The sequence below is a fragment of the Mastigoproctus giganteus genome, chromosome 6, assembly GCF_048544385.1.
Source record: "Mastigoproctus giganteus isolate SK-2022 chromosome 6, ASM4854438v1, whole genome shotgun sequence".
Taxonomy (NCBI): domain Eukaryota; kingdom Metazoa; phylum Arthropoda; class Arachnida; order Uropygi; family Thelyphonidae; genus Mastigoproctus; species Mastigoproctus giganteus.
Window position 1 is genome coordinate 233,792,642 of NC_143580.1, and position 14,607 is coordinate 233,807,248.

At 34.7% G+C, this 14,607-nt stretch overlaps 1 protein-coding gene across 1 annotated transcript in view; it reads right to left on the reverse strand.

The window, feature by feature from the left end:
- Positions 1-4,628: 4,628 nt before the first annotated feature.
- Positions 4,629-14,607, reverse strand: part of Mocs1 (Molybdenum cofactor synthesis 1) — a 68,174-nt gene continuing 58,195 nt past the window's right edge. The window contains exons 9-11 of the mRNA XM_090376463.1: positions 14,477-14,597; positions 7,129-7,176; positions 4,629-5,392 (exon numbers count right to left, since the gene is read on the reverse strand). Of these exons, the coding sequence (XP_090232589.1) occupies positions 4,629-5,392; positions 7,129-7,176; positions 14,477-14,597 (933 nt within the window). The remainder of the gene's footprint in view (positions 5,393-7,128; positions 7,177-14,476; positions 14,598-14,607) is intronic.

Here is a 14,607-nt window from a genome sequence, read left to right on the forward strand (position 1 = left end):
GAGGTGACAAAGCTGATCCCACTTTAATTCTGCATCTATTATTCCTGTAAATTGCCTTAATAATGTTAATCAGTTGTCAATCAATATTTGCCTCTTTCAGTGCTTCCCATAAGAGTTTTCTTGGAACACTGTCATATGCCTTTTCAAGGTCAATGAAAATCATAAAGATTTTATATTCCTTTTGATTGGCATTTTTCAAGTATTTTTTTGTACTGTTGAGATATGGTCTATACATGACCTCCCGGCTGAAAAACCACTTTGTTCTTCTGATATCTCGATTCGGGCTTCTAAATGGTTTCTGATCCATTTTCCAAGGATCTTTAACAGCAGGATGCATATTCCTCTGTAATTTGAACAGCTTTTCCGATTGCCCTTCTTATAAATTGATGTAATATATCCTGTTATCATATATTTCGGTATTTCTTCTCCTCAGTATACTATTTAACAGTTTTTGTATCAGAACAGCCACTCCTCTTCCTCCATATTTCAGAAGTTCCATGTAAACTCCTCCAGGTCCAGGTGATTTGCCATTCCTTCCTTCCTTTAGCAGGAGTTCCACTTCCCCAACAGAAACTTTTAAGCCAGTCTTTTACACCAACATTCTCCATCGTCTTGAACATCGTCTTCCCAGTCTTCTTTTAAAAGTCCTTCATAGTACTCTGCCCAGTCTTTCAAAGGTATTAATTGCAAACCAGCATTGTGTTTATTCTGTTTTCTCAGGTCTTTAAGGACCTTCCACGATTCCGCTGATTGCTTGAAGCCCAATTTGCTATTAATAGTTGCGCATTTCCTTTCCCATTCTTCATTTTTCATTTCTACTACCAACCGATTGGCTATTTTCTTCTTTTCAACATAAATGTTCCTATATGCATCATTCCTATCACCCAGCCATTTCTGATATGCAAGTTTCTTTTCCTCTACAGCAGCTCTTATTTTCTCCATAATCTAGGTCTTTTTTGATTCTTGTCTCTTCTTTTTGCCTAGGATTTCATGAGCTATTTTTTAAACAGTATTTTTTAAATATTCGTATTACCTTTTATCTCTATATTAATTGCAGCATCCACTCTCTGGGTGAAGTTGTTTCTAATGTTGTCCTCCTGGAGTAGGTCAATGTTAAATTGATCCACTTGTAGCATTTCTCCTTCCCTGCATTGTTGGTTGTCCACACATATTTTCTTAATCCAGTTTCACCTCAGTGTTGTTTTAACAAGAAAATGGTCAGATCCTCATTCGGTTTCTCTATAAACTCTGACATCTTTCAATACATATGTCTCTGAATGTTTTGAAATAATGTAATCTATAACTGATCTAATTGTCTTGTCTCCTGTGACCAAGTATATTTATGGATATCCTTGTGTTAGAAAAATGTGTTGTTTATTCTCATGAATTGCTATTCAAGGGATCAATTTCCTTGTCCACTGGATAGCACACAAAGAAGTCCTAAAATTAAAGCCTACTATGCTAACAAGAACTTAGACTTTAAGACATTAATTCTATTAGATAATGCTCCTTGTCACCCAGTTTACCTTGATAACTTATCAGAAAATGTTAAGTTTGTATTTCTGCCTCCTAATACCACATCATTGATCCAGCCAATGGATTATGGAGTGATTTAAACTTTTAAAAGTTATTACCTTCGATGTACATTTAAACAGCTTCTATATGCTACTGATGTACAGAATAAGCCTGCTATGCAGAAGTTTTGGTAAACATTCAACATAATGAATGCCATAAAAAATATTTCAGACTCTTGGCAGGAGGTGAAATCTTCATGAATGAACAGTGTTTGGCGTAAAATATGGCCAGAATGTGAGAACAAAATGAAAAACAGCCATTTTAGGAGTTAAGCAGCCTACAGATTCAGTCGGAGAAAATTAGTTCCTAGTAAAATTATTTAGTTTTGTGTAAGTCGTTGTTTTATGTTTGTATGCCAAAAAAAGTTTTTTTTTTTTTTTCTGTTTATTTTAATTCATTCTATTATTTCATAACTGAAAATGCAAATGAGGATAAATTTTACAATTTCTTAGAATATTACTTCTTGAAAACTGCAGTGCCAGTGCTTATCTTCAATATTTCAATGGTTTCTTATGGAAATTCTATTTCGATTTGCATTATATTTTTTAAGAAAGTAATACTGATGCAAAGTGAGGTCTGGATGTATATTTGTTGATTGTGTTGATGTATCTGTTGACTATTTTTCCGCTATGTAACCCCTCCCTTTCCCTGCCAGCTTACCCTTGGCTGTACTGGTATGTTCCTTATCTAATGCTGTTTATATGACAAAATGAGAAATACTCAATGGTAAAAAATACTCAATGGTCATGGAGAAAAGCCAACAGAAAACTGGTCAACAGCTTTACTTAAAAAAGGCTAAAACAACATTTGAACCGGGATCTTTCCAAATAGGTGGCAAGTGATAAATTTGCTTATGCCACACAAAAACCTAAAATGATAATGTTTTTTTTTTTAAGTGATAATCTCAAATTTCATATCTTTTTTTTTTTTTTTTTTTGTTAGTTGTTGGCACATCAGCTTCTGTGGCCATATTGCACCTCCCAAAGTTTTTGCATTTTGTACTCTGATCCAAGCCCGAGGCAGGATTCAAACCCACGACCTTTGGGTTGCCAGGCAGGCACTTTACCCACCCGGCTAGCCTGGTCGGCATTTCATATCTGTGAAGCTTTCAATAAACACAACTGTAAAATTTTGGTTTATCAACATGTACATACCAGAGTGTAAAACAGATGTTGTTTGTTATTTGGTTTTTAGGAGCATTAGCAACTAAGGCCATATTGCTGTGGGATATGTGGTGGTCATTCCCTGACCTTTCCGCATCCTCCGTATTTGGTGGTCATGGGCTTGGTAAAACAGATGCACCAATGGCGAAAATTTGGCTGGGTTTTGATAAAAATTAAAATTTTTGGCTTGTTTATGCTTGCAAAACATTGTAGAAGGGAACAGAAAACAGATAGTTGGATAAACCAAGTTCTACACCTCAACAGATGGGGAGAAGTTTTGATGAAACTTTGGGTTTCTGCTGCATTTTTGGGCAGTCTTATTCCATGGCCAAATATACTGGGACAACCCACAGGGGTTGTTTGGGAGAGGTGGGGGGGAATTCCACAGCATCTGTAAGAGTGATACCTTTAATTTCAAAAGTCTCAAAATCCTGTGGGTCTAATATAATTGCTCCCAGAGAGAAAGTTCCTAAAAGCCTGGGCCATCCAACACAGTCCAGGTGCCAACATCAACATTGGCAGATTCACTGTTCCTCCCCTAGTCCCTCCTGGATTATCCTCTTTCCCTAATCTCAGATTTTTGGTTGGTCATTTGGATGGCCAACCGACCAACCAACCAAACCAAGCTCTATCCATCAACACATATTCTCCAGTCATGCTGTAAAGATCTCAGCTTATTAAAAACAGACCAGCTACACCCATCAGTCAAGCACAACTTTCTGTGTTCTGCAGGATGGAGAACAAGCTTTTCAGCTCTCTATAATCTACAAAAATGGAAATCACCGAGTGCATTTGTTTATTTTATTTTTACACATGTTGTTTTGTATTATTTATTTATATTTAATTAATATTCTTTGGTAATCACCATGCATTATTTTGCATCTTTGTACAATACTGTTTTTAGCTTCATGTTACTACTTGGCCTGTTTAAGGAGCAGCATGTGATGTTCAATAAATTTCTCTTTAAAGTCATGCAGAGTTGCTTTCTTTCATTCAAATTTTCCAAAATTATGTCACCTGTGAGAAAGATTGTCTTTTATTATCTAACTTCCACATGATTAAAATGTGCAGCATTTTGAACATGATATGGGATGTTAGATATTATATGTTTTACAGCAGAATGGTGGCAATTAATAGATACTGTTTTTTATTTTTGGTCAAAAGAGATAAGAACCTTGTAACTACCCTGTATAAAGAAATTTTTTGTTTTAAATTAAACAAGGGTTTATGTAAATTTATTTTAAAGTCTAGATAAAGAAAAAGCAACAGGAATTACTTTAGAAGGAAACAAAATTCCTAGTCAATACTAATAAACAAGACAAAGAGCAAAGTCACTTTAAGGCTCAGACTAATACCATAAAGAAATCAAATCAAAAAGAGAAAAACAGATCAGCTAATATTAGAGCTGGCAGATCCAAGGGTAACATTATGTAATCAGTTATGTATAATCTGAAAATTTATCTGTACAATACCAAAAAAAATGCATAGTCAAAAAATAAATGCATTTTTAATGCATTTATTTTTTGACTATGCATTTTTTGAATTGGATTGCTAAAGAGGAAATTTGACTATGAATTGGACTGCTAAAGAGAAAAGATTTCAGTATTGATTGATGCATTATTAACTATGGCGTTAATAAGGATTGCAGTATTAGTTAATTATCAATGCTCATTAAGTGTTAGTCATGATCATTAATAAACAGCCATGAAAAACAACTAAAATAAGTCAAATTTTTCTGATTAACTGGTAGTTGTACTGAGTATAAGTGGAAATGCTATTTATTTATTTATTTATTCCTGTGACCCACAGAACTACAGTGTCCGAATAACCTTATGCTGAGTTGACTAGATAAAAATTTAGAAATCAAAACTTCCATAATATTGCCAATTATCATGTCATATCTCCATCTTTAAGGAAGTCACCTTTTGAACCACCAGTCTTTGATACGAGGTGTACTTCTTTGATAATGATACCTCGACTAACTGCCTTACACATATCATATACTGTTAGTGCAGCTACCAACACTGCTGTCATTGCTTCCATCTCTGCTCCTGTTTTTGCTGTTGTTTTAACAAATGATTGTATGATAACTTCATGTGTATTTGGTTCTAATTTTAAATGTACATCTATCTTTTCGAGTGGAATTAAATGGCAGAGTGGAATAAGTGTTGATGTTTTCTTGGCAGCCATAATGCCAGAAATCTTGGCTGTAGTGAGAACATCACCTTTCTTGATTTTATTTTCCTTCACCAACCTGTATGCCTCGGGTCCCAAATACACACGACCTTCTACTGTAGCTGTTCTCAGTACACAAGGTTTATGGCTTACATCTACCATGTTTGCTTTGCCATCAAAATCAATATGAGTTAGACCACCTGAACTGTTGGTGTGGATTAAACTGGCATTTACTGTGACTAGAGTATTCAGTCTGTTTGACAGCAGTATTCTGTTTGTTACCATAATGGTAGAATAGAGGGTTGCAGGAAAACTCAATTTGGAATTATAAGTCTTAATCCCACAAAGATGAGGATGAACTGGATTGCTAAAGAGGAAAGATTTCAGTATTGATGAATCACAGAAAGTAAAAGTTAGGTCACTAACTCTTTTATGCAATTTGCATTTGGAAGACATTCTTGAATATGGAAAGCAAAAATCTGAAAAATAAAAAATATACAAAATGAGAGAAATATTTTTGAAAAATTTTAATAATGCTAATTTAAAATAAAAATCTCTTCTCTGAATGTTAATATAAAATATTATAGTAGCTTTTAAGAATGGGATATATTCAAATTAGTTAAGAAGTGTACGACTACTCTACTGCTACTACTTTACTTCTCTTTTATCATCAGTCTCCCAGGTAAGAATTATGCACATTCATGTCAATACAAGTCTTTTTTCTCAATTGTAAATATGTAAATAGCTTATTACTGTATTCACTAAACAAGGGTAAAAGAATTGCTGAGTATATGGCTGATTTAGTTGGATTTAATAAAAAATTATTCAAATTCCAAATTAAATCAAGTGACTGCTGCATTGTAAAACAATGCAGTAGTCACTTGCTATGCTGGCTAGTAGCCTAACTTACTTTTACTGTGTGTAAAAGCAAGTTTGTCCCATTCAGACTGAAAAGTATTCATTCTGGTAGATGCTATCCTGTCTGAACATTACATATCTTTTCTTGCAGAGAAAATAAAAGTATTTTTCTATGAAATTTTAGTTTCTATTGTTCCAATCTTCCACTATAAATGGTTTCATAAAAAAAAAAATCATCATTATGGTTCATGATGTAATTGAATTCTCATGAAAATTAGTTAGGTTATCACCTTGCGATTTTTATCAGTATAAATTGGAACAGTCAAAGTTTTGTTTTTCACTTTATTTCACTTGGGCAAATTTTGTTGTCCATGAAATGATGAGACAATATTCACACTCATAAAAGAACTTTGAATAGCTTAGCCCATCAAAGGGTATTTCTTATTTTACTAAGCAGGAACTTATTTGTTTTGACCAAATATGTTGGATTCCATTCTTAATGTAACTGTGAGAGCTGAATGCAACAAGATAAATTATGTGGAGTACTGCATGTCAAGTGCAACTGCATGAAAGTGCCATGTCCTCAATAGAACAAAATAAAACTTTGAGAGATGGCACTGAGTTCTGCAACCTGTCATATTAGAAAGAGAGAGAGGGGAGGGGAGGGGAAGAGATCTCTATTAAATGGAAAGTAATAACAGAAGCAATAGTACCAGGATACCACTGAAAAACTAATTTGAGTTAAGATATATGTGTATAAGAATGAGTCAATACTAAATTCGTACTAAATTGGTAGTCAACAGAATAGCACGAGGGGAAAAAAATCTGGAAGTGTATGCATAAAATTAAGTATACTGTGTCTTATTTAGAGGATGCTGTTTATTAGGGAGGACTGACATGGATCCACACACAACAGCAAGTACTACTGTATGTGTGTGTTTGTTGTTTGTTTGTTTGTTATTTGGTTTTTAGGAGCATTAGCAACTAAGGCCATATTGCTCCGGGATATGCGGTGGTCATTCCCTGACCTTTCCGCATCCTCCGTATTTGGTGGTGATGGGCTCGAACCCCCATCTAATCAAGAAGCATGTGCTACGCACTGCTGCTCCTTCCCACCTGGCTACAGAGGTGCCTGTGTGTGTGTGTGTGTGTGTGTGTGTGTGTGTGTGTGTGTGTGTGTGTGTGTGTGTGTGTGTGTGTGTGTGTGTGTGTGTGTGTGTGTGTGTATTATTGTAGTCTTTTTGCATTCATAATTGGCTTATATATGAGATAACTATTTTTGATATCAGTAGATTCTTAGATCTACTATTAAAACTAATAAATTTAGAATCAATACATACTCAAAATATTCACCCACCAATGAGTATCATAGGTCGATTTTTTGATTCTGCAATGTTAAACATCCCTAAAAGAAACAAAAAAATATTTTGAGATAGAACATGTCAAAGGTATGTCATTTGGAAATAAAGAATATTTTTTGCTTACATTTTAAAGTAATGGCAAAATAGAAAAAAACGAATGCTTAAGGAACTCTAGGACATTATAAAGACCAACAATTCCTAGACATTTATTTATTTATATTTTTTTGCCCCAACTGAAGCATGTAAAAATTTTCTGCACCTTTGATTCTAGAATAACTTTTAACAGCTGTGTTCAGTGCAAAAGATTCATACTAAATTAATGAATTGTTCGGTTCAAATCTAGATCAAAGTTGGAATTCGTAAGTCTCATATTGAAGACAGAAATATGAACTCTTAATTATATCTACTAGAATGATTTTTTAATGTTCCATTTTGCACAAAACAGACTGTTTTAAAATGTTTATTTCAACATAAACAAAAAAGCTTGCAAAGAAAAGATAAATCACTGCTTTGGCAATATGAACTCCCTTCTACAGTCTGCAGTTGTAAAATTCTTTAAAAACATTTATACTTCTGATTTCTTTATATTATCTGCCATTTTCAATGAAATATTGTTTTTACTATATTTAATCATTCAGATTTTAGTTCTAAACCAATAGTTGATAAGCCTTATCAGCAGTTTGTTTTAAATAGTTTTTTTTTTTTTTTTTTTTAAACTGTGTGTATCACTTGTGGGAAAATACCATACTTTAGGATGTTCTGATTTAGGTCAACAATATCCAGAAATCACTTCAAGTGTACAAACATTTAAATAAATCAGTATCTGAATTAGCCGAAAAGTTGCAATGATTTGTCTGTTTAATACTATAACTGCAAAATTCAGGTTCAATGGTATGGCATAATGATAATAAACTGAAAGTTAATTCAATTTTTTTAATTTCTTGGCTTGAATTAATTGTGGAAACAGCTAAGATCTGATTAAATGGATAATTAAATAATCATTAGAAAATTAGAAAATTTAATTTAAAAAAAATTAAATACTTATAGTATTTAGCTTTTTTTTTTTTTTTTAGCACTATGCATTCTCCAGCAGGCCTCTTTTATAGAAGCATGGTAGTCAATGACACTGATGATATAAATCAGCTAAAAAACATTAAAATTTTTACAAAGTAAGAGAAATTCTTTTAATTATGGTTATGTTTCAGAGATTATTACCCATCTTCCTCAGAATGACTGATGTGAAAGAGTAGTATAAGGTGTAAAGTCCAACTTGGACTTTTTTTTTTTTTTTACATTGTATTTACATTATTGTATTATTGAATTTTTTTACATTGTATTGAGCAGACTATCACTCTTTTTAAAGGTATTCTCCCTGTGCCTTGATACATTTCATCACCATAGAAAGGAAATGATGCCAGCAGCAGAGAAATACATAGAATGATCATGTAGCCACTTCAGGACACCATACTTGAATGTGTGTGTGTGTGTGTGTGTGTGTGTGTGTGTGTGTGTGTGTGTGTGTGTGTGTGTGTGTGTGTGTGTGTGTGTGTGTGTGTGAGGGAGGGGGAGAGGGAGATGTCCTGTTGGTCTGATCAAGTGAAAATCACTTGAGACAAACTTCCTGCATCCCCAGCTAATTATTTCCCAGGCTAAGTTGCCAATATCTGTTATAAAGTTGCTGTATTTGTTCTCTGATATGCAGTACGACGAACTGCATTGGCAATTTTCAGGCCTTTATTTGTGAACTGCCTGTGCATATCATTGCATAGCAGGTTACTGTAACACTGGGCACTAACCACAGCAAATCAATATGATTTACTCCATCTGTATCCCCAAAAAGATATTGGCCATGATCATACCAGCCTGATGTACCCTGAGTGATCACTAAATTATGAGCACCCCTGTGAAAACTGAATGTGACCTGTTGACCATGTGAGGTAAGAGAGTGCACAGTTAGTCGACCTACGTAGTATAGATAAGGTGTCAGTGGTTCAGTAGGTAGTAAAATTCCGAGCGTGATGGGTAAAAGGAAGGATTTATTGGACTTTGATAAAGGACGGATTGTGGATACTCAACAAGTTTGCCTCGATTTCCCAAACGGCTGAACTGGTGGGGTGTTTGAGAGCTGCTGTAGTTAAAGTGTATCAGGACTGGCATCAAAGTGGTCAAACAATGACCCGATGGCAAAACTGCAAAGGTCAGAAAAAGGTTGATGTTAGAGGCGAGCACTGGGTCCAATGACTTATACAGGTGAACAGGCACAGCACTGTTGAAGAGCTGACTACCCAATACAAAATGAGCCAACCCAGAACAATATCTGGCATGACTGTGCATCGCATGCTCGCACGTATGGGCTATACCAGCAGACGACCCCTATGGCCTCCTCTCCTAACCAAGGTTCATCAGCATAAAAGACTCGTCTGGTGCAAAGAACATGCAAGTTGGATGTTAAAAGACTGGAAGAAGGTGTGCTGGTCGGATGAGTCACGTTAATTACTCCACACTGTGGATGGTTGTGTACAGATTTGGCGTCAACATCATGAGGTTTTTGATCCATCATGCATGGTATCAAAAGTGCAGGCCGGTGGAGGGGGTTTTATGGTGTAGAGCATGTTTCACTGGCAGGAACTTGACCCCTGGTGCATGTGGAACAACGTATCAGTGGTCCCCGCTATCATCAACTACTTGCTGACTGTGTACACCCCACTATGTTATACTTTTTCCCGAATGGCGATGGTGTCTTTCAAGATGACAATTAGCCAAGCCATCGGACACTTGTGCAGGAATGGTTTGAGGAACACAGTTCTGACTTGTAGCATATTGATTGGCCTCCGAACTCCACTGATATCAATCCCATAGAGCACTTGTGGGACACTATGGAAAGGCATATCAGGCATCTGGATACACCAATCACCTCCACCTGCATTGCCAACCACATTACACACAGCTTGGTTGGCCATACCTCCCGAATGCTTCTGACATCTTGTTGAATCAATGCCACGTTGGATAGCTGCTGTACTGAGGGCAAAAGGAGGAGGACATACGGAAGTATTAGGTAGGTGGTCATAATTCAGTGATCACTCAGTGTATATTTCAAGAATCTTTTGGGTGGTGGAGGATTTTTGTGGTACCATTCTGTGCAAGATTGCTTTGATTCAGGAGTGAAATGGTGCACTAATAATGTCTTGTCACAAATTAGTATATTCACTGTAGATGAGCTTCTCCCTCAGATTCAAATTGGTACAAATGTCCTGTGAAAAGAGAAGCTGAGCCTTCGGGTCAAGCCATAATACCTTTAGTACTCATGATGCACAGAACTAAATTTTTTGAACAGCAAATAGTCATGGATAATGTTTATACTGTAGAAGTCTCTAAAGTTGTAATTAGAAAAGAATAGAACAAAGGAACAGAATTCTAGTTAATTGTTTCAGACAGGTGGGACTATCACTGAACTGATTTTGAAAAATTATCAAAAATGTTGCTTAAGCTGTATAATGTAAATCATATAGGCCTATCTTGATAGGGTATTGGCAAAAAAAAAAAAAAATCTCAGTTCACATATCTACCCCCGTCCAATAGTTTGAATTTATTCAAACTATTCAAACTATCCATTTCCACAACAATGGATAGAACTTGTTTCAGCAATGTTGGCTGAAAACAAACCTTCATACATCTATTCTGCAATCAGTCTTCCTCAATTTGAATTTATATCCCCTCATGTGCATAATATGAGCAAGAGGAAGAATTCAATCTGCATTCAGTTTACTCAAGCTGTTCAAAGCTTTAAACACCTCCATCATATCACCTTGCAAGTGCTTAGTCTCCAGACATTGCAATCTGCAGAGCTGAATCCTTTCTTGGTAAGACCATCCCTTTGTTCCTCTTGTCCGTCTTATTGCCATTCTATGTACCCATTCCAGCAACCCCTTTCTAAAATGAAATCTCCATATCTGTATGCAGTACCTGACCATTTCCTTATACAATGGGATAATCATTTGCTTATCCCTGCTAGAAAAATTCCTGTATATCATTGACAAAACCTCATGAGCTGTCCTGGCAGCCTGTCTGAACTATTCAGAGCACTTCATATCTGACTGCAATGCATGCTTGTTATGAGTTCTTCACAGAAAAAGATGTGTTCCAAACATAAACTGCATTTGTTTATGTTTGGAACACAGTTACAAAGAGAGAAGAATGCTAGAGAGTTAAAAAAGTTTCTTTTCACAGTACTTTTTGTTAAAAAAATATTTATTTTTTAATTATACACCAAACAAAGTGTTCCTTCTGCAGTAAAGTTCAGCTAAATTTTGTGTTGAATCATGCTTGTTTTGTGTTGCTCATTTCTTATTACCATTGAGCTATCAGCATAATACAGTGATCATTTAAGATTTTTGTCTGTGCAGAAATTAATTGTCAAGTGAGAGCAATTTTTCCATGACCTGCCATTAAAATGGTTTTTTTTTTTTTTTTTTTTTTTGTTCAGGAGTTGGTCTCTTAAAAAAGAAACAGTCTGTGTCATCCTTGAACTACTTTCATAATATACTGGAGTTATACAGAATTCACTAAAAACAGACAGTGACATCACATGGTGAAGATAAAGGAAATTGTTTCAGATAGCAAAGTGTGCTGTGGTAGATTATTCTACTACCACAGTAGAGGCAAATGATGAGAACCTATAAACTTACTCAGAAGTATCCTTTTCACTTAGTTTGACTCAAAGTAGTTCTGACTATGGAATACTTCTCAACTGAAAATTTTTCCAAAATTTACAAACCTGTCATAAATTATGGTTTCACTTCAAGGGTTTAGTGTCAAACAACATTAACTACAAAATCATTTTGTAGTAAACATTTTTGTAATTAACCAAGAAAGAGTCACTTAAATGGAAATGTGCTTATAGTCCAAGCTAACTTGTAAAATACTAGAGAGATACAGCTGTGTGACACGATATGCATTGTTATTTGTATTTTAGTATAATAAGAGCTATTATCTGCTTAATATCTCTATATTCTTTGTTACTTTTAGTAAATAATACAGTGATTACTTTGATCTCTTTATAGCAAGGTTTATCCAACTCTCCTAGTCCATCACATAAATCAATTAAATTACAATAAAATTAATAGACTACATTTTAATGTGTTCCATATCGATAGCTATGACACTGACTTAATAACCCGGAATCACCGTTGAGGCACAAACCCAACTCCAAAACTATCAACTGTGACACAACCATCACGTTGCATGATGATAGAAAACATTATGTCAAATTTACTCATAGTAGAAAGAACAAATAAATAAGAAATACATGAAGACAGATTTCTTCCTCCTTAAGTTTGACGGAAACTTTTCAATACGTCGTGTTCACAGGACAGAATGAAACTAAAAAATGTGCCGATATGCAAGTATCTTAAAAGAAATTTAGTCCTCATCACGCATGCATCTATAGGACCAATCATCTGATATTAAAAAAGTCTACGAATATTGATTGAGTTTTTACGGAGTTTCATTTCAAGCATTTCAGCAATAAGTAATTTACTATAATTGTGCTGAATATTAATTATTTTGGCTTCATTAAAAAGAAGGAAATGTGCCTCATTCACACATGGAATGCCTAATAGACCGACCAATAAATTACATACATTATTAAAGAAGGGTTCCTCCAATTCTTCCTTTCAACAAATGCATAATCTCATCTATAGCATTTCGTATAAAGACTGTGACTCGGTTTATATTGAATCTACTCGGGAGGGGGGGGGTGGATTTACGCATTAAATAACATGAGGCTTCTGTACATGCGTCAAGAGCAAACGCTTCAGAGTTGGCATTCCATGTTTTAATAATGTTTTCCTATATACTGATGGTTGCAACGGTGATTCCGGGTTATTAAGTTGGTGTCGTAACTATCGATATGGAACACATTAAAATGTAGTCTATTAATTTTATTGTAATTTAATTAATTTATGTGATGGACTAGGAGAGTTGGATAAGAAGCATTCCTATAAAGAGATTAAGGTAATCCCTGTAGATTATTTACTAATTGTTATTTGTATAAAGTAAAACTAAAGTTATTCAAACAAAACAATTTTGTAGTTAACATCATTTGACACTAAACCCCTTGATTAGAAACAGCACTTCAAATTTTACATGTTACTGTGAACAAATAACATGGAAAATTATTTTTCTACTAACAACCTAAAGAGAAGACTAAATCTTGCTGAAATTAAGAAATTCATTTGTAGTTGCTTCTTTCAAAGCTGCACATACTGCTGTTAGCTCATGTTCCTGTAACTTTAAAGAACAAGAATCCTTTTCTGCAACAGAATTTATGCAGCACAGCCAAAACTCCAGTTATTGTTATTACATCCTCCATGTCTCTCTGTTTATATTTTTCTCCATTAACATAATATGTCAATTTTGCTTACTTACACTATACTAGCATCGCTGTCATTGTTATCAACATAACTAATTCACTTAACTTTAGTGCTTGACACGATAGCTACGAAACATTCAGATTTAAAATATGCATTTGTTTTGAAGTATGGATGCCCCAAGCTTAAAGGAACAGAACTCCATAAACACTTACACAACAGAGTAAGGTGTCACATTAAAATTGACTACCATCCCAAAGCTTATCGTTACTTTTTGACCTTCATTCAGGGAGTGGTAATGGAGACTATGGAACAGAAGTTATATGCTGCCAGGTTAAGCCCACTCATTAAAACTTGAAGAGGGAAAAAAAAGGGGTTGGAAATGTAGTACTCTTAAATTTTAATATTTTATTGATGCTTGCTAGCATTAAACAAAAGAATGCCCCAACTAATGTAAAGCTTTAGCTCTTTAACAAAATGCAATAAATATATGTGCACATTAAATTGAAAAATGTGTTCAATTATATAATCTGAGGAACATTTTGTACAGAGACAGTCAATAAGTATTTACCCTCACTTAGAAATATTTGAGTTAGGGATTTGAAACTTGGCTTGCATATTTCATTCTTCTCTATGTAGCTACCTTCTAGAGCTAAACATTTTACTCATCCGTAGATAAACCTTTCAGGCTTCTTAGGTGGAACAGAATTATTTTTCTGTTATGTATTTATATGCCCTTAATATTTTGGTATGAAATTCGACTTATGACCAAATTGGTTGAACAGAACCCCATTATAAGTCAGGGGATACCCACTCACCCAACTACCCACACACAATATCAGATCCCTATGTTATTTCTAGGTGAGGGTAAATACTTATTGACTGCCCCTCATATAGCTTAATTCAATTATTGCATAATTTGATGTCTTAGGAATTACTCACTAATTAATGTTTAATGATAATATAGCTAACAAACCTGAATGCTGCTTCTTTTTTCTATTAACAGCTGTTGCAATTACATTTAGCAGTTCATCACTGGTTGCTCCTGATCTAAGCACATCTCTGAGAGATACTTCTGAACTTCCAAACAAACATACCTGCAAAAAA